This window comes from Lutra lutra, chromosome 2 (genome assembly GCF_902655055.1).
Source record: "Lutra lutra chromosome 2, mLutLut1.2, whole genome shotgun sequence".
NCBI lineage: Eukaryota > Metazoa > Chordata > Mammalia > Carnivora > Mustelidae > Lutra > Lutra lutra.
The window spans coordinates 85,551,981-85,570,966 of NC_062279.1; the positions used below are offsets into that span (position 1 = coordinate 85,551,981).

At 35.7% G+C, this 18,986-nt stretch overlaps 1 protein-coding gene across 3 annotated transcripts in view; it reads right to left on the reverse strand.

Moving 5' to 3' along the window:
- Positions 1-8,194: 8,194 nt before the first annotated feature.
- Positions 8,195-18,986, reverse strand: part of MND1 (meiotic nuclear divisions 1) — a 70,551-nt gene continuing 59,759 nt past the window's right edge. For 2 of the 3 annotated variants that reach the window (XM_047717863.1, XM_047717861.1), the window contains 2 exons: positions 15,558-15,602; positions 8,195-8,440 (listed from right to left, as the gene is read on the reverse strand). In XM_047717863.1, the coding sequence (XP_047573819.1) occupies positions 15,585-15,602 (18 nt within the window). In that variant the 3' untranslated portion in view covers positions 8,195-8,440; positions 15,558-15,584. The remainder of the gene's footprint in view (positions 8,441-15,557; positions 15,603-18,986) is intronic. The other variant, XM_047717862.1, reaches the window with a different exon arrangement.

Here is an 18,986-nt window from a genome sequence, read left to right on the forward strand (position 1 = left end):
AATCTCTCTATGTTAATTTATAAACTAATACGATACAATTTTAAAAAATAGCACCAGGATTTTTGTTCTGCAGTTTGAAAAGTTGAAACTAAAGTTTGATCTCAGGTCAGTTTGTCAAACTGATATAAAACTGTGACTTAAAGAAGAAAGCTGTGGGGCGCCTGGATGGCTCAGTTAAGCATCTGATTCTTGATTTCAGCTCACTCAGGTCATGATCTTAGGGTCCTGGATCCAGCCCTGCCTCAGGTTCCTTACTCAGTGGGGAGTGTGCTTAAGATTCTCTCCCTCGGCCTCTGCTGCTCCCCCTGCTTGTGTGTGCACATGCATGTGCTTTCTCTTTCCCTAATAAATAAAAAAGTCTTAGTGAAAAAAAAAAAAAGGCAAGCAAACAAGCTATATGCTGGCATTCCTCCAAGAAAAGAACTCATTACCATTGAGTTAGTCCTACTACCTCTAGTTGATTTGTTGCCATGTGTAACGAGGATTTAAGATTACTAAGTCATCCAGTTTCCAAAAGAAGCTCAAAAATCTCAATTTGCAAGTGACATCTTCCATGGGGATACGTTGGCAAGTAATCTAAGTTAAAAAATAAAATACAGGTTAGGCAAAATAAAACATACCTTGCAGGTCATATGCAGCCCACAGGCTGTCAGTTTTTGACCTTTTCGATCAAATTTTTCTGTAAAGGGTCAGAGAGTTAATAATTTTAGGCTTTGCAGGCCGTAAACACCCTCTGTTGCATATTCCTGTCCATTTTTACATCATTAAAAAATGTAAAAGGACATCCTTAGCTCAAGGGCTGTAAAAATCAGGCCTTGGATTTGGCTCTAGGGGTTGTAAATTGCCTATCTTGGTTAATAGAAATCATTGCCTTTGAGATTCAACGAATACTTCTAAAGGCAGCCATGTTATCTGACTTCCATCTCTCACAAATATATATATTTTTAATTAAGCTGAGATAAGTATATTTAAATTCAATGCTGTGGGACATTTCATAATGCAGTACATTTTTCTCTTGGTATATGGAAAATATTCAGAAAGCATATCCTGAAAATGAGTTTATGTGTGATTTTAAGATACAGTCCTACCATCTGTCACATTTTAACTGCTCTTACAAATGATGCCATATTGGCTGAAAATGTTTCCTATTTTATTCCAATCAGGTTCTCAAAAAAAAAAAAAAAAAACCAAAACTAACAGTTTTATCAGGTTTACAATTTAGACTTTTGTGTTCAAGAATTATAAGGGTGGTTTTTGTTTCTTGGCTGGCCAACTATATTCATTTCCTTTTTTAATCCCTTAAAAAGAAGCATGTTTGATAAAGTTGGATAATAGCATCTATTTCTGAGACAGGCCAAGAAATTTGTAATCCCATTAGACTAATGATATGGCAAACATCAGGGGAAAAGTCATATCCAATTCATCCTTACAGATCGTTTTGGTCCTGGACCAACCTCAGAAGGGACATCAGTGATACAATCTGGCCCTGAACAACTGTGAAACTTATTAGGAGACTATAAAATCTTTCTCCTAGTATTCTTTAAAAACAGGATAGTGAGATTTAAAAATAACTACAGGGGCGCCTGGGTGGCTCAGTGGGTTAAAGCCTCTGCCTTCGGCTCAGGTCATGATCCCAGGGTCCTGGGATCGAGCCCCGCATCAGGCTCTCTGCTCAGCAGGGAGCCTGCTTCCTCCTCTCTCTCTGCCTACTTGTGATCTCTGTCTGTCAAATAAATAAATAAATAAAATCTTTAAAAAATAAATAAAAATAACTACATGTGAAGAAGACTAATTAGAGACGGATGTCAGCTCTCAAATACCTTTTAAACTTCACAACTCATTTGGAAAGATACTGGGAGTATCAGTTATAGTATTATTTACCAAACCAAATTTGATCATGGATCACTAGTAATTTGACTCTTGTTCTACTCCAGTTGTACTCAGTCTTCACATCAATAAAAAAACCAGCCTGGGATGAAGGATTTCCTAGAGATTAGCTGGACCAATGCCCTGTGCTTCTTTGTCAGTATCTCTATTTCCAGGGAAAAGCAAGCTTAAAAGCAGCTTTTTTTTTTTTTTTAAGATTTTATTTATTTATTTGACAGACAGAGATCACAAGTAGGCAGAGAGGCAGGCAGAGAGAGAGAGAGGAGGAAGCAGGCTCCCTGCTAAGCAGAAAGCCTGATGCGGGGCTCGATCTCAGACCCTGGGATCATGACCTGAGCCAAAGGCAGAGGCTTTAACCCACTGAGCCACCCAGGCACCCCTTAAAAGCAGCTCTTAAAGATGAAGAACAATGATGTGCTAGGGTAGGCAGGCCAAGTGTTAAGTAGCAGTGAACCACCTGTTAAACACAGCCATCACTAAAGATTAAATTACATGAACTATAATGAACCCTTATATATTAAAAACAATAATATTGAAGGTAACAACTCATCACTCCCTAATTATTTTACATTTTATCCTTCTTTGTATTCTTGACATTATTTGCATCTATTATATCTGTATGGTAGAAATATTTATACCATGCAGATGGACAAATAATATAAATCAGGTCCCATCTTACCTCCTATAGAGTTAGTTTAAACACTTAAAACCAAATTACTGTATATTGGTTAACTGACCATAATAAATAAATAAATAACCCAGAAAGAAAGAAATAACCATATTCTTGGGGGGGGGGGTGCCTAGGTGGCGCAATTCGTTAAGCATCCACAGTTTTGGCTCAGGTTGTGATCTCATGGTCATGGGATTGAGACCTGCATCTGGCTTCACACTCAGCATGATATGCTTGAGACTCTCTCCCTCTACCCTGCTGTGCCTTTCCCACCTCCACTAGTGCTGTCTCTTTAAAAAAAAAAAAATGAAATCTTAAGAAAAAAAGCACATTACTGGCTTGGGAGGGTAGCCTATTCTCTGGTTGGCTCATATACAGACCCCATCTCAATCATTCTTGTTAGCCCCATAATATGGACTTAAAAGAAAAAAAAAGGTGCCAAGCAGCAGATACACATTTTTCTCAAATGTCATAGAGCATTATCCAGAATAGATATGCTGGCCACAAAAAAAAGTCTCAGTAAGTTTAAAAAGCTTGAAATCTCATCAATTCTTTTTTTTTTTTTTTAAAGATTTTATTTATTTATTGGAGAGAGAGAGCCAGAGAGAAAGCACAAGCATGGGGAGCATCAGAGGGAAAGAGAGAAGTAGGCTTCCCGCTGAGCAGGGAGCCCAATGTAGGGCTCGATCCCAGGACTCTGGGATCATGACCTGAGCCAAAGGCAGATGCTTACCTGACTGAGTGCCCCAGGTGCCCCAGAAATTGCATCGATTTGAACCATAATGGTTTAAATCTAGAAATCAATTATAAGAAGAAAACTGGAAAAACCACAAATATATGGAGATTAAACATGTTATTTAACAACCAAAGGACAACAAAGAAATCAAGAAATAAAAAAACACCTGGAGACAAATGAAAATGGAAATCAACATACTAAAATCTATGGGATGCAGCAAAAGCAGCTCTAACAGGGAAGTTTATAACCAACCATACAGGCCTACCTCCAGAAACAAGAATAATCGCAAATAAATATCTAACTTTACCGAAAGGAACTAGAAAAAGAATAAAGGCCAAAGTGGCACCTGGGTGGCTCTGACAGCTAAACGTCTGCCTTCGGCTCGGGTCATGATCTCAGGGTCCTGAGATCAAGCCTCACATAGGGCTCCTTGCTCAGTGGGAAGCCTGGTTTCCCCCTCTCTCCGCCTGCCTCTCTGCCTATTTGTGATCTCTGTCAAACAAACAAACAAACAAATAAATAAATAACGAATAAAGGCCAAAGTTAGTAGAAGGAAATAATATAGATCACAGCAAAAATAAATGAAATAGAGACTAGAAAATACAATAGAAAAGATCGGTGAAACTAAGATCTGGTTCTTTGAAAAGATGAAATTGATAAACCCTTAAGAGAGGGCTGGGGCATCTGGCTGGCTCATTTGATAGAGCATGGGACTCTTGATATTGAGGTTGTAAGTTTGAGCCTCAGAGTGAATGTAGAGATTACTTAAAAATAAAATCCTTAAAAAAAAAATAAGAGAGGGCTCAGAAAATCAGAAATGAAAGAGGAGAAATTACTATTGATGTCACCAAAATACAAAGGATCATAAGAGACTATTATGAATAATTATATACCAACAAACTGGACAACTTAGAAGACCTGGAAAATTTCCTAGAAATATACAATCTTCAAAGATGGAATCAGGAAGAAATAAAAAATCTGAATAGACTGATTACTAGTAAGAACAGAGAATCAGTAGTAAAAAACTCCCAATGAACAAAAGCCCAGGACTAGACATCTTCACCAGTGAATTCTACCAAACATTCAAAGAAGATTTGATACTTACCCTTTTCAAACTCTTCCTAAAAAACTGAAGAGAAGGAAATGCTCCTAAATTCATTTTATGAAGCCAGCATTACCCTGCTAACAAAACCAGAGAAGGACATCACATACGCACACACATTACAGACCAAATCAGTGTGATACGCTACATTAACAAAATGAAGGATAAAAATCATATGATCATTTCAACAGATGTAAAAAAGACATTTGACAAAATTCAACATCAATTTAGGATACGAACTCTTGACAAAGTGGATATAAACAGAACATAACGTATCATAATAAATGCCATATGTGACAAGCCCATAGCTAACATCACACTCAACAGCAAAAAAGCTGAAAGGTTTTCCTTTAAGATCAAAAGCAAGACAAAGATGCCCACTCTCACCACTTTTATTCAACACAGTACTGGAGTCCTAACAAGACCAATTAAGCAGGGAAAATAAATAAAAGGCACTTGAATTTAGAAAGGAAGAAGTAAAACTATCACTATTTGTGGACATGATTTTATATATAGAAAGTTTTAAACACTCCACAAAAAAACATTATAATAAACAAATTCAGTGAAGCTGGAGGGTACAAAACTAATATATAAAAATCTTTTACATCTTTATAAACTAACTAACAGAAAAATCCTAAATAGGCAAAGTAATTCTGAGAAAGAACAAAATTGAAGGTATTACATTTCCTAATTTCAAACAATATTAATCAAAACAAAATGGTAAATGGCATAAAAACAGACACATAAATCAATGGAACAGGTAGAGAGCTCAGAAATAAACCCAAGTATATATGGTCAATCAGTTTATAATGACGGAGGCAAAAATATACAATGGGGGTAAGGAAGGCTTTTTAATAAACAGTGATGGGAAAACTGGACAACCACATGTAAAAGAATGAAACTGGACCACTATCATACCATATATAAAAATTAACTCAAAATGGACTAAAGACTTAAATGTAAGATCAGAAACCATAAAAATCCTACAAAAAAATACAGGCAGTGAGCCCTGTGACACTGCTCTTGGTGATATTTTTTTGGATTGGACTCCAAAGACAATGGCAACAAAACCAAAAATAAACAAATGGAACTACATCAAACTACAAACTTCTATACAGAAAAAAAAAAGTTAAAAAAATTAAAAGACAATCTACTGAATGGGAGAAGATATTTTTTTTGCAAATCACATATTTAATAGAGGTTAGTATCCAAAATATAAAGAACTCATATGGCTCAATAACAATATAAAAATAATCCAAAGAGAAAATGGACAGAGGGGGCTGCCTGGGTGGCTCAGCGGGTTAAGCCTCTGCCTTCAGCTCGGGTCATGATCTCAGGGTCCTGGGATCGAGTCCCGCATCGGGCTCTCTGCTAGGCAGGGAGCCTGCTTCCTCCTCCCTCTCTCTCTCTCTGCTTGCCTCTCTGCCTACTTGTGATCTCTGTCAAATAAATAAAATCTTTAAAAAAAAAAAAAGAAAATGGACAGAGGATCTGAATATACATTTTTCTGAAGAAGACATACAGATGGCCAACAGACACATGAACAGATGCTCAACATCACTACCCATAATGAGATATCACCTCACACCTGTCAGATTGGCTATTATCAAAAACAAAAAATAATAAGTGTTGGTGAAAATGTGGAGAAAAATGAATCCTCATGTACTATTAATAGAAATGTAAATTTCTGCAGCCACCATGGAAAACAGTATGGGGTTCTCTAAAAAAGGTAAAAATGAATGAAAATCCAGTAATTCCACTTCTGGATATTTATCCAAAGAAAATGAAAACACTAATTTAAAAAGATATGTGCAGTCCTATGGTCAATGTAGCATTATTTATAATAGTGAAGATATGGGGGCATCTGGTTGGCTCAGTGGGTTAAAGCCTCTGCCTTCAGCTCAGGTCACAATCCCAGAGTCCTGGGATCAAGCCCCGCATCAGGCTCTCTGCTCCGCGGGGAGCCTGCTTCCCCCTCTCTCTATGCCTGCCTCTCTGCCTACTTGTAATCTCTGTCTGTCAAATAAATAAATAAAATCTTAAAAAAAAAATATAATAGTGAAGATATGGAAACAACCTAAGTATCCATCAACAGATGAGTGGATAAAGATGTGGTACAAAATACTACTACTCAGCCATAAAAATGAATGAAATCTTGCCATTTGCAACAATGTAGATGGACCTAGATGGTATTATGTTAAGTGAAATAAGTCTGACAGAAAGACAAATGCATAGAATCTTGTATGTGGAGTCTAAAAAAATTAGCAAACAGAACAAAACCAAACTAAACTCATAGATACAGAGACCACACTGGTAGTTGCCAGAGGGAAGGCTGTGGAGAGTAGGCGAAATGTGCGATGGGGATCAAGGGGTACAAACTTCCAGTTATATAAATAATAAGTCATGGAGGTGTAATGTCTGTAATGCACAGCATGGTGACTATAGCCAATAACATCATTGCAAATTTAAAAGTTGCCAAGAGTAAATTGTAAAAGTTTTGATCATAAGAAAAATTTTTCTATATCTTTTATATGGTAACTAGACTTACTGTGGTGATCATTTTGCAAAGTATACAAATGTCCAATTGTTACCCTGTACACCTGAAACTAATATAATACTATATGCTAATTATACTTCATGTTTTACAAAGGTACCTAAAATCTTTTAAGGATCATTAGAAATGGCTTCCTTTTGGAAGATACATACACTCTCTTTAAACAAAGAAGTATATTTTCTAATAAATAGCAAACTGTATCTGAGAAATTTTGGAATTTCCACAATTGGTGTTTCTGGGAAAGGCTTATGACTAGTTATTTTTATTTTTTGTCCTTTTGTCTCTCACTTCAAATACTTTCTCCTGTGAAAAGAGCTGTTGCCCTAAGGCAACATAAAATAGCTTTGAGAACAAAGAACAAAGATGGACCAATTTGCTCCCCCCAACCTCCAGGAAGTAATTAAGAAGGCGCAGAGCAACTCCATGCAATACAAAGGCCAGATTCACCAACAAATGGTTTGGATGGTGTGGTCATTTCAGACATATGGGGTATCTTATTCAAGTTACTTAAAAGAACATCAAAATTAGTATGAGACAAATTAAGGCATGTGAGTAAAGAGCATTACACACATTAGTTTTAGTTTTTTTTTAAGTTTTTCTTAGAGTGCCTGCCCATACTCTAAATATCCAAGCTGAACTGGAAAAAAAGTTATACACACAAAACAAACTATTTTTAATTTGCTTTTTTAAAATGTAGTTGAAAAAAAGAAAATCCCTGAACTCTAGTAGGTGATGTGTGGCAGGCTAATGCCACTGTATCTTATAAAAAGTGCATAAAATGGGACAAAGGGTCCCATGCATGTTCTTTACAGTAAAAGGGCATCAAAAAGTCAAAAGAAGTTTTCATGACTGAGAAATTACTACCTAACTCTAAACTTGAGTACACCAACATTTTGTATTTTTTTCTATAGTAAATTCACAAACATGATGCAGTATAGTGAAAATCAACCACATACATTTTCCACTAAATAATGAAAAATAGTAGAGAATCCATTAAAGTTTTAAAGGTTTTTTTCCAAGTATTTATGTGTGGGTATATGTCTGTAATAGGATCTTCAAAGGTACCCTTAGTTCTCAATGTTTAATATTTGAGTGAAACTAAAAAAATGTTATCATGTCATGATGTCTGTGATCCCTAAAAAATTATTTGTAAAGTAGATGATTTTATTTGCATTATCCTACTTTGATGACCACCTGGGAATATGGTCATAATCCTGCTTTTGATAGATCAAAAAAAGAGAAAACCAAGTCCACTTTGTACTTTATTTAAAATTAATTAAATGATAAACACAATTATAGGTAAATGGCAATTCGGTACATTTGAATAACATTTTAAAAATTACATATTCACAAGTACATAGATCCTTTACCAACATTGAACATTTTAGTCTATGTAGTCAAAGTCTTCTGGAATTCCAAAGTTTTTATCAATTTTATTTTCTTCGAAACCAAATTTTCTTTTGGCCCAAGATTTTATTGCAAATATATTATCTATAAAGAAAATTGAGAAATATTTTTAAGAATTAAAAACACAATCATAAAACATGTTAAATATAATATTCTTTTTCGTTATTTCTATTACCTTCAGAAGTGTCAACATAGGAAGTGTGCTTTATTTTCAAAAGTAATGGCAATTCATTTCCGAATTAAGAATATTCTTTAATTAGTATTTTGAGCAATGAGATTGCATATTTAAAAATGCAGGAGATTAGCTGCCATTAAAGAATACTCAATTTAGGAATAATCCAAAAACAGGGAAAGGATAACAATGGTGTTTCTTCCACCATTTCCACAGCAGAGGCTCAGGAATTAAATTGCTCCTGTTCCCAAAGGGTACACATTCTCTCTAGACTTTTTCACAGATAATGATGGTCCCCAGATAATCAGGTCAGTGTGAGGAGAAGGGGAGAGGAGAATAGAAGGTAGTTCTCCTATCTTAAGACTAAGATAGGAGCAGAGGTATCTTTCGTGTCCTCTGAGGGGAATTTAAAATGTATTTTGCCACAGAAGAGGTACTGTATCTTCCTACAAGGATTTATCCCAAGGAAACAAAGTAAATTGTGTACAAAGATTTATGGTTAAATCTTTATTCCAATATAATAAAAGAAAAAGTAAAAAGAATATAACTATCTAATCTCATCTATTGTACTTCACTTTATTGTACTTCAAAGATAGTGCAGTTTCTACATATTGAAGGTTTGTGGCAACCATGTATAGAGGAAGTCTTTTAGCACCATTTTTCTAATAGCAGTTGCTCACTTCATGTATTTATGTCACATTTTGGTAATTTTCACGTACTTGAAACTCTTTCATTAATATTATTATATTTGTTCTGGTGATCTATGAGCATTGATCTTTGATGTTACTATTGTAATTATTTTGGGGCACCACAAACTGCACCTATATAAGATAGCATACTTAATCAATCAATGTTTTGTGTGTCTGTCCCACCAACTGGCTGTTCTCCCATCTCTGTACCTCTCCTCAGGCCTCCCTATTTCCTGAGACACAACAATATTGAGATTAGGCCAATGAATAAACCCTACATCGGCCTCTAAGTATTCAAGGGATAGGAAGCATTGCATATCCCTCACTTTAAATCAACAGCTAAAAATGATTAAGCTTGGTGAGGAAGGCATGTCAAAAGCCAAACAGGCTGAAAACTAGGCCCCTAGTGCCAGGCAGTCAAGTTGTACATGCAAAGAAAGAGTTCATGACAGAAATGACAAGTGCTACTCCAGTGAACACACAAATGATAAGAAAGTGAAAGAGCCTCATTGCTGATATAGAGAAATTGGAGTAGTCTGGATAGAAGATCAAACCAGCCACAACATTCCCTTAAACCAAAGCCTAATCCAGAGGAAGGCCCTAAGTCTCCTCAGTACTCTGTAGGCTGAGAAGTGAGAGTTGGAGAAGTTGCAGAAAGAAGAGTTGGAAGCCAGCAGAGGCTGGGTCATGAGGTTTAAGGAAAGAAGCCATCTTCATAACATCAAATGCAGGAAGAGGCAGCACGTGCTGATGGAGAGGCTGTAGTAAGTTCTCCAGAAGATCTAGCTAAGATCATACACTGAACAACAGATTTTCTATATAGATGAAACAACTTTCTACTGAAAGATGACACCATCTAGGACTTTCATAGCTAAAGAGGAGAAGTCAGTGCTGGGCTTCAAAGCTTCAAAGAGCAGGCTGACTCTCTTGTTAGGGGCAAAAACAGCTGGTGACTTTTACTTGAAACCAGTGCTCATTTGCCATTCTGAAAATCCTAGAGCCCTGAAGGACTCTGTTCAAATTAAGCCCTGAACGATCGACTCTGCCTGTGCTCTCACACAACATCCATTCTGTGGCCCATGGATCAAAGAGTATTTTTGACTTTCAAATCTTCTTAAGAAATACATTGCATAGAGCTATAGTTGCCATAGATAGTGAGTGATTCCTCTGATGAATGTGAGCAAAGTAAATTAAAAACTTTCTGGAAAGCATTCACCATTCTAGATGCTATTAGGAACATTCATGATTTATGAGAAGAGGTCTGAATATCAACATTAACAAGTGTGGTGGAAGTGGGTTCCAACTCTCAAGGATGACTTTGAGAAGTTCAAGACTTCAGTGGAGGAAGTAACTGCAGATGTGGTGGGAACAACAAGAGAACTAAAATTCGAGGTGGAGCCTGAATGGGACTGAAATGCTGCAATCTCAGGTTAAAAGTTGAAGGTATGAGGAGGTGCTTCTCATGGATGAGCAAAGGAAGTGATTTCTTGAGATGAAATCTCCTCCTGGTGAAGATGCTATGAAGACTGCTGAAATGACCAACAAAGAATTTACAGTGTTACATAAACTTAGTTGTAAAAGCAGGGGAAGGGTTTGGGAGAACGGACTCCCAATTTTGAAAGTTCTACTGTGGATAAAATGCTAACAAACAGCATCACACGCTACAGAGAAATTGTTTGTGAATGGAAGAGTCAATCAATGTGGCAAACTTTTTTGTTGTCTTATTTTAAGAAATTGCTACAGCCATCGTGACCTTCAGCAGCCACCACCCTGGTCAGTCAGCAGCCATCAGCCTAGAAGCAAAACCCTCCACCAGCAAAAAGATTACAACTCACTGAAAGCTCAGATAGTTAACGCTTTCTGGCAATAAATTATTTTTAAATTAAGGTATGTGCCTTACTTATTAAGACATAATGCTATTGTATACTTAATAGACTACAGTATAGTAAAAACATAACTTTTACCTGTACTGGGAAGCAAAAAATTGATTTGACTCACTTTATTGCAATATTCACTTTACTGCAGTGGTCTGGAACTGAACTTGTAATATCTCTGAGCTATGTCTATATTTTGTTATGTTACCCTTAACAAATTAAGGGTAATTTGTTACCTTTAACAGATTAAAGTTTGATCACCTTTAAATATATCATTTTAGGAAATTTAATTCCAAGTACCGAATAATAATTACATGTTTGGGATGAAGTTTGTTTCTCAAGTGACTACTACTCCATCAAATAGAATGTTAACAAAACATCCCCAGTTTTTTAAATTAAACTGTAATGGAATATCAGCAGATGTTAAAAAATGAATCTTTATGTAACAATTTAAAGCAAATCTTTAGTTTTCCTGGGGACCTATGAGAGACCACTACTAACATGAGGCACTCCAGAATGATTTGTTTCGTTTTCCTAGAGTCTACATAACCATACATTCTTGTCAGTCACAGTTAAATACTTACACGGGGCCCACTGCTGGGTGAGAAGGGTATGAAGTTATTACAGGTACCTATAAGGTAGACAGCCTGCACTTTCCAGCTGACACAAGAGTTGAGAGAGAAATATTAACTTATTACTAGATAATTCCAAAGGGTTATGTATGTTAAAGAGAAAAGAGAAAGTATTATGCGTATAGCTTCCAGAACAGGCTCCAAGAGCACAGAAAGACTGCCAGCAAATGAGAGAACAGATGCAACACTGTAGGAAGCATGAAGGAACAGACTTCAAACCTGGATTGGGAGAGAGAAAAACTAAGGCAGCACAGTAAGGTTACGGGCTTAGCAGGAAGGAGTTGCTGGTTCACATGAATGCAAGGAACCATTTTATTATAAACATCCAAAGATTACACTCGATCTTTGCCAAAAGGCCGAGAAGCGATTAAATCTCCAAAGATTAAAACGAACAGAAGACCAAACAAAAGCCTATCCACAACAACGCTTCATGGACCAACTCCAAAAGACTGACTAAACCTGTCTCGGCCTGCTGGATGTCTGCCTTCAAGACAATGTTACCTGCGATCTTGATAATTTATTCCCTGTCAAATAAAATTTTTCTATTATGTGGAAATTTTTATAAATGGATAAAAAATAGTTTTTTTTTCCTTTAAAGAAACAGCCTTACGAGTAGTAGGATTTCTGTTTATTTCCATGGTGGCATCCCCAGGATATATGCAGAAATAAAGATGGGCAAAATCAGAAACGTGAAATATGTGTTTAGGACCTCACAACACCTATCCCCCTCCTCACTCATGGAGATGCCTCTCACACAAAGTCATAAAAACTCCACTATCTTAATTATTATGCAAGATTTTATATAAGTTGTTAACTGACATTTAAGGTGTATTTAAGGGGTGCTTGGGTGGCTCAGTGGGTTAAGGCCTCTGCCTTCGGCTCAGGTCATTATCCCAGCATCCTGGGATCAAGCTGCATCTGGCTCTCTGCTTGGCAGGGAGCATGCTTTCCTTCCTCTCTCTCTGCCTGCCTCTCTGCCTACCTGTGGTCTCTGTCAGATGAATAAATAAAATCTTAAAAAAAAATAAGATGTATTTAATGCCATAAATCATTTAGATGTGATATTTCCAGTTATATTTATACCCTAAGGTCATCTCTCATTTTATAAAACTGAAATAATGAATTACAGAACAGTAACTATCTTCCATTCTAAACACATTTTAAGAAACTTTTTAGATAAAAAGAAAGCAAAACCTTAACTAATAAGTAGGTAACAATCTCTGGTTACAAGTATTACCGAAGTTTAATTTTTGTTTGAAGACAGGTTGGTTTTCTGAGGTGTAATTTGTTTTAAATTCCATGCTTTTCTTAACACTTTTAAATTGGAAGGATCAAGTTGTAACTTCAAATGGAAATATGGCTCCCAACAGCTGTTTCTGCTGTGCTAAAAACATGTTCCTTCCTACATGATTTTAACAGTTTCAGGTTCTTTCTCAACTAATAACATAAGGGGAAAAAGTTCAAATTATTCCTTTTTTCATAACTGGACGTTTATGATCAAGTGGAAAACATGAAAGGATTTTTTAAGAGAAGAACGGGAAAGGGGAGTATTTGTTTATCTATGTATCTAACATTGCATGAAAGGGCTTACAAACTGTTTTATTTAATTCTCCCAAAACATAAGGTAGATATAATCTACACGGAGGAAGCAGGTTCAGAGAAGTTCAGTAAGTGATACAGCAGCTAAAGCACACAAGCCGCATTCCTTTTAAAGTGAAGTTCTTCTCACCATATACAAAGGCGGCTTGTTCCTACTGCTTACTGAGCTGCTTTCCCGAGAGCTATTGCGGGAAATCACTTTGTCTTATTTTTAACCTATGAGTCCACTTGTCTTCCTTGCTCAAAGTTTTGTATTTCTCAAATTTTCTATTGATATCAATGTATTTATTATTTAATTATAGTTATTGGACACACATCTCATTTTTCTCTTTTAGTCAATGTTAGCTTGCTGTTTTTACCCTCGTCTGTTCTCATCACTAAAACATTACAATATTTATGAAATGTATTACTTTGTAATAAATAAGATTGCAAATTTATCGGAACAAAAGGACAATTACAATTATTTTATCAACCTACTTAATTCTAAAATAGACAAGGACATGTGATTCGTGAATGTTGTGTGACATACAGAATCCTTGACAGAGTCAGGAAACCTGGCTCAAACCTTTGTACATCCAGTGACTAATTACCTTTGCCTCAAGGCGTCACTTTAATTTTCTGCGTCTCTGTGTCAATAGAATTTTACCCATACTCTCCCAGACAAACAGAACGATGATGAGTGGTACATGTGAAGGTATTACAGACTCTTACCAGGATGGTAAAAGTTCAATTACCATTACTTTAGAACACTAGAAAAACATCAGTGTAATTTGTAGACATGTTTTAACAATACTGATCACACCTGTATATATTTGATAACAATCCTTATTGTCTTCTGCACTTTAAGACACAGCGGAAAATACCTTATTAATTCTCATTTCTTAGAACATCTCTGGTGTAGACCAGAGTGTATATCCATTGGCAAATGGATTAATGAAGTATTTATATGAAAGCAGGTATACAGAGAAGACAATATCATGTAGTGGTAAGAGCTTGGACTCTGGGATCAGAAAAGCTGGATTCTAATTTCCTGTTCATTGCCTAGCCCATGTGTCGCCATGGGCTCCCAAAGGCCTCAGTTCCATTGCTAAAATTAGGGATGATAATCCTATTTAACTCACAAGATTGTTGCAGAGATAAAATGAGAATGCACCACAGGTACTCTTTGTGATGCCTGACTTATAGTCCGGCCCTCAACAAATGTTAGCTATTATTATTATGAACAAGAAGACAAATCTTTAGGATTCATAAAATTCCTGAAGTTTTATCTTGTACTAAAATCATAAAGCTTAAGTAATTAGCCCAAGTGACTTATCTAGGAAAAATTACACAGAAGTTAAACTGTAAGCAGTCGTTGGTTTTACAAAAATACATCGTATTTTACATACAAAATGACTCACAGTACGATTTTTAAAAAAATAAACTTAAGTAGGGGTGCCTGGGTGGCTCAGTGGGTTAAAGCCTCTGCCTTTGGCTCAGGTCATGATCTCACGGTCCTGGGATCGAGCCCCACATCAGGCTCTCTGCTCAGCGGGGAGCCTGCTTCCTCCCTTCTCTCTCTGTGTCTGCCTCTCTGCCTACTTGTGACATGTCTGTCAAATAAATAAATAAAATAAAAAATAAATAAATAAAAAAACTTAAGTAACTAAAATGATTTAATATAATGATTTAATAAAAACTCAATACAGGGATGCCTGAATGGCTCACTCAGTTAAATGTGTAACTCAGTATTGGCTAAGGTCATGAACCCAGCATCATGGGATTGAACCCTACATCAGGCTCAGTGCAGAGTCTGCTCGAGATTCTCTCTCTCTCCCTTTGTCCCTCCCCCTGCTAACACTTGTGTGCACTCTTCCTCTAAAAATAAACAAAGTCTTTATTTTTTTATTTTTCTAAAGATTTTATTTATTTATTTGACACAGAGAGAGAGAGAGAGACAGCAAGAGAGGGAATACAAGCAGGGGGAGTGGGAGAGGGAAAAGCAGGCTTGCTGCTGAGCAGGACCCTGAGATCATGACCTGAGCCTAAAGCAGATGTTTAACTGACTGAGCTATCTAGGAGCCCCAACAAACAAAATCTTAAAAAAACAAAAAAGCAAAAAACAAAACTTAATACATACACTTCTGGAAAGGTATTTTCTTGAACAAAACTAGGCACAATAGCTTCTGCATTTCATATCACAGTAAGTGTGGAAAAAGCTTAACTATAGCTTATCAGTACCATTATAATACATACCAGTCCATCTGTTAGCAGCTTCTTTGGCTATTTTATTTGCTTGACCTGAAAAAAAATTTTATAAATAGTCATATTCATCTATTTATACATTTTTTAAAACATGAACAAAATGTTATACAAATAAGAGTTTATGTAAAAAGTTCAAATAGTGACATATTGCATCCGACAATCCTACTTAACTTTTCAGATTTTAGTTTCAATTGTATTAGTCATGAATAGTCAATGTAAAGAATTTCCCTTAAATGTCCATTATTATTGCACTTGTTCCTTTAAAGGTAAGTGTGAGATGTGTTTCTCAAATAATTATAATATCAAGAGTATAAAATAATTTAAATTTAATGATAAGGATTTTAGAGTATATGTATTAGATTATAATGAATCTGACTTTAAAAAAATATATTATACATCTTACTATTAAATTATCTATGTCTATGTCTCTCAGGTTAATCTACATAGCACATAACAGTGCCATGATCAGCTGAGCACAAATACTACTTATTATGATGGCAATTATTTATTGAAAGATAATTTATATACTACATAATTCACCATATTAAAGTGCATAATTTGGTGGGTTTTAGAACAGAGTTGTAAAACCATCACCACTACCTAATTCCAAAACATTCTCATCACCCAAAAGAAAATCTGATACCCATGAGTAGTTATTCTACATTCTCTTTCCCAACAGCCCCTGGAGACCATTAATCTACTTCCCATCTCAATGAGTTTCCCTATTCTGGACATTTCATATAAATGAAACAATACAATATGTGACTAGCCTCTTTTACTTAGCATCATGTTGTAGCATATATCAATACTTCAATCCTTTTTATTATCAAATAATATTCCATTGCATGGATATACCACATTTTGTTTAGTCATTCATCAGGTGATGGACATTTGGGTTGTTTATTGCTAATATGAATAATTTAATAATTTTTATGTGAACATGTTTCCAATTCTCTTGAATTGGATATATATATCTAGGAGTGGAATTGCTGGCTCAAATTGTAACTCTACTATAACATTTTGGGGGAATAGATAAATTGTCTTCCAAAGTGGCTATATCATTTTAACACTACCACCGGCAAACTAAGAGTTCCGATTTCACCACATCCTCACCAACAATTATTTTCCATTATTTTTATTATAGCCATCCTATGCATTGTGAAATAGTTTCTCATTTTGGTTTTGATTTGCATTTCCCTAATAACTAATAACGCTGAGCATCTTTTCCTATACTTATTGACCATTTGTATATTTTCTTTGGAAAAATTAATAATCTGCCAATGTTTAAATTGGGTTTTTAAATACTGTTCAGCTGTAATTTTTAAAAATATACACATTTTGGATATTGGACACTTGTCAGGTACAGGATTTGTACATATTTTCTCCTATTCTGTGGGTTTTCTTTTCACTTTCTTGGTAAGGTAACTTGATGCACAAAAGTTGTTAATATTGACGAAGTCAAATTGATCTGTTTTTTCCTTCAGTTGTTTGAGCTTTTGGTGTCCTAACCAAGAAACTGCTGCCTCATCCAAGGATACAGAAATTCATCTTAACAATATTGTCTTTTAACAATTATTTTAGTTTTTCTATAAACACAGAATGTCTTTTTAACTAATGAATTAATTAGTTATTTTTTTGAGAGAGAGAGAGAGATTGAGAGAGAGAGAGCACATGAAAAGGGAGAGGTCAGAGTGAGAAGCAGGCTCGATCCAGGGACTCCAGGATCATGACCTGAGCCAAAGGCAGTTGCTTAACCAACTGAGCCATGGAGGCACCCCACAGAAGGTCTTTCTGTTTATATGTCTTTAGTTTCATTCAGTGTTTTGTAGTTTTCCATATAAGTTTTGCACTTCCTTGACTAATTTTTTGTTCATCTGTAAATACATTTTTTCTTAATTTCATTTTCAGATTGGTCATTGTTAATATATAAGATACATGTGATATTTATATATTGATTTTTGTACCCTACAACCTGCTGACCTCACTTACTATTCAACATGGATGACTTTTAGTTCTCTTTTTTGCCTAATTACCCTGGCTTGAGCTTCTAGTACAATGTTGAATAGAAGTGTTAGGGAGGCCAGACTTGAGGAAAGCGTATGGCCTTTTACCATTCAATATGATATCAGCTTTAAATTTATTATGAATGCCCTTTTAAAAATTGAAGAAGTTTGGGGCACCTGGGTGGCTCAGTGGGTTAAGCCTCTGTCTTGGGCTCAGGTCATGATCTCAGGGTCTTGGGATTGAGCCCCGCATCAGGCTCTCTGCTCAGCAGGGAGCCTGCTTCCCCCTCTTTCTCTGCCTGCCTCTCTGTCTACTTGTGATCTCTCTCTCTCTGTCAAATAAATAAATAAATCTTAAAAAATTTAAAAAAAAAAAAACAACTCACTTTGAAAAAAAAATTGAGGAAATTCACTTCTTTTCCTAGTTTGTTGAGTGTTTGTATCATGAAAGGGCGTTGGATTTTGTCAAATATTTTACTTTGTCTAATGAGACAATCATGTTGTTAGTGTCACAAATTACTTTTTATATATTGTGTGTCCAACAAAATAGCTTATTATATTTTTATGCAGCTGTATTTTAAATCAAATAGGAGAACGCTAAGGAGATAAAAACAAAAATACATATATATTGTCTTTTATATTTACCTATGAAGCAGACTTTACCAGTATGCTTTATTTTTTTGTGTCACTATCTAGTGTCCTTCAATGAGAAAGACTCCCATATTTTTTTAGGGCAGGTCTGCTAGTGACAAACTCTCCCAGTTGTTGTTTACCTGGGACTATCTTACTTTGTCCTTCTCTTTTGAAGAAAAATATGTCTGGATATAGAAATCTTGGTAGATAGTTATTCTACCCCTCCTCACTTTGAATATGTCATCTCAATGCCTTTGGCCTCTATGGCTTCAAATAAGAAACAACTTGTTAATATGATTGAAAATTCCTGGGGCACCTGGGTGGCTCAGTGGGTTAAAGCCTCTGCCTTCAGCTCGGGTCATGATCTCAGAGTCCTGAGATCGAGCCCCACATCGGGCTCTCTGCTCTGCAGGGACCTTGCTTCCTCCTCTCTCTCTCTGCCTGCCTCTCTGTCTACTTGTGATCTCTGTCTGTCAAATAAATAAATAAATAAAATCTTAAAAAAAAAAAAAAGAAAATTCCTTCTGTATGATGAATCACCTCCTTGCTGCTTTATAGAGTCTCTGTTTACCTTTTGACAAGTTGATTATGATGAGCCTTTCTGTGGATCTTTTAAGATTGTCCTAAATTAGAGTTTGTTAAGTTTTTTTGATGTATAGATTGTTTTTCATCAAATTTGAGAAGGGTTCAGCTCTTATTTATTTATTTATTTATTTTTAAAAAGATTTTATTTATTTATTTGACAAAGATCACAAGTAGGCAGAGAGGCAGGCAGAGAGAAAGG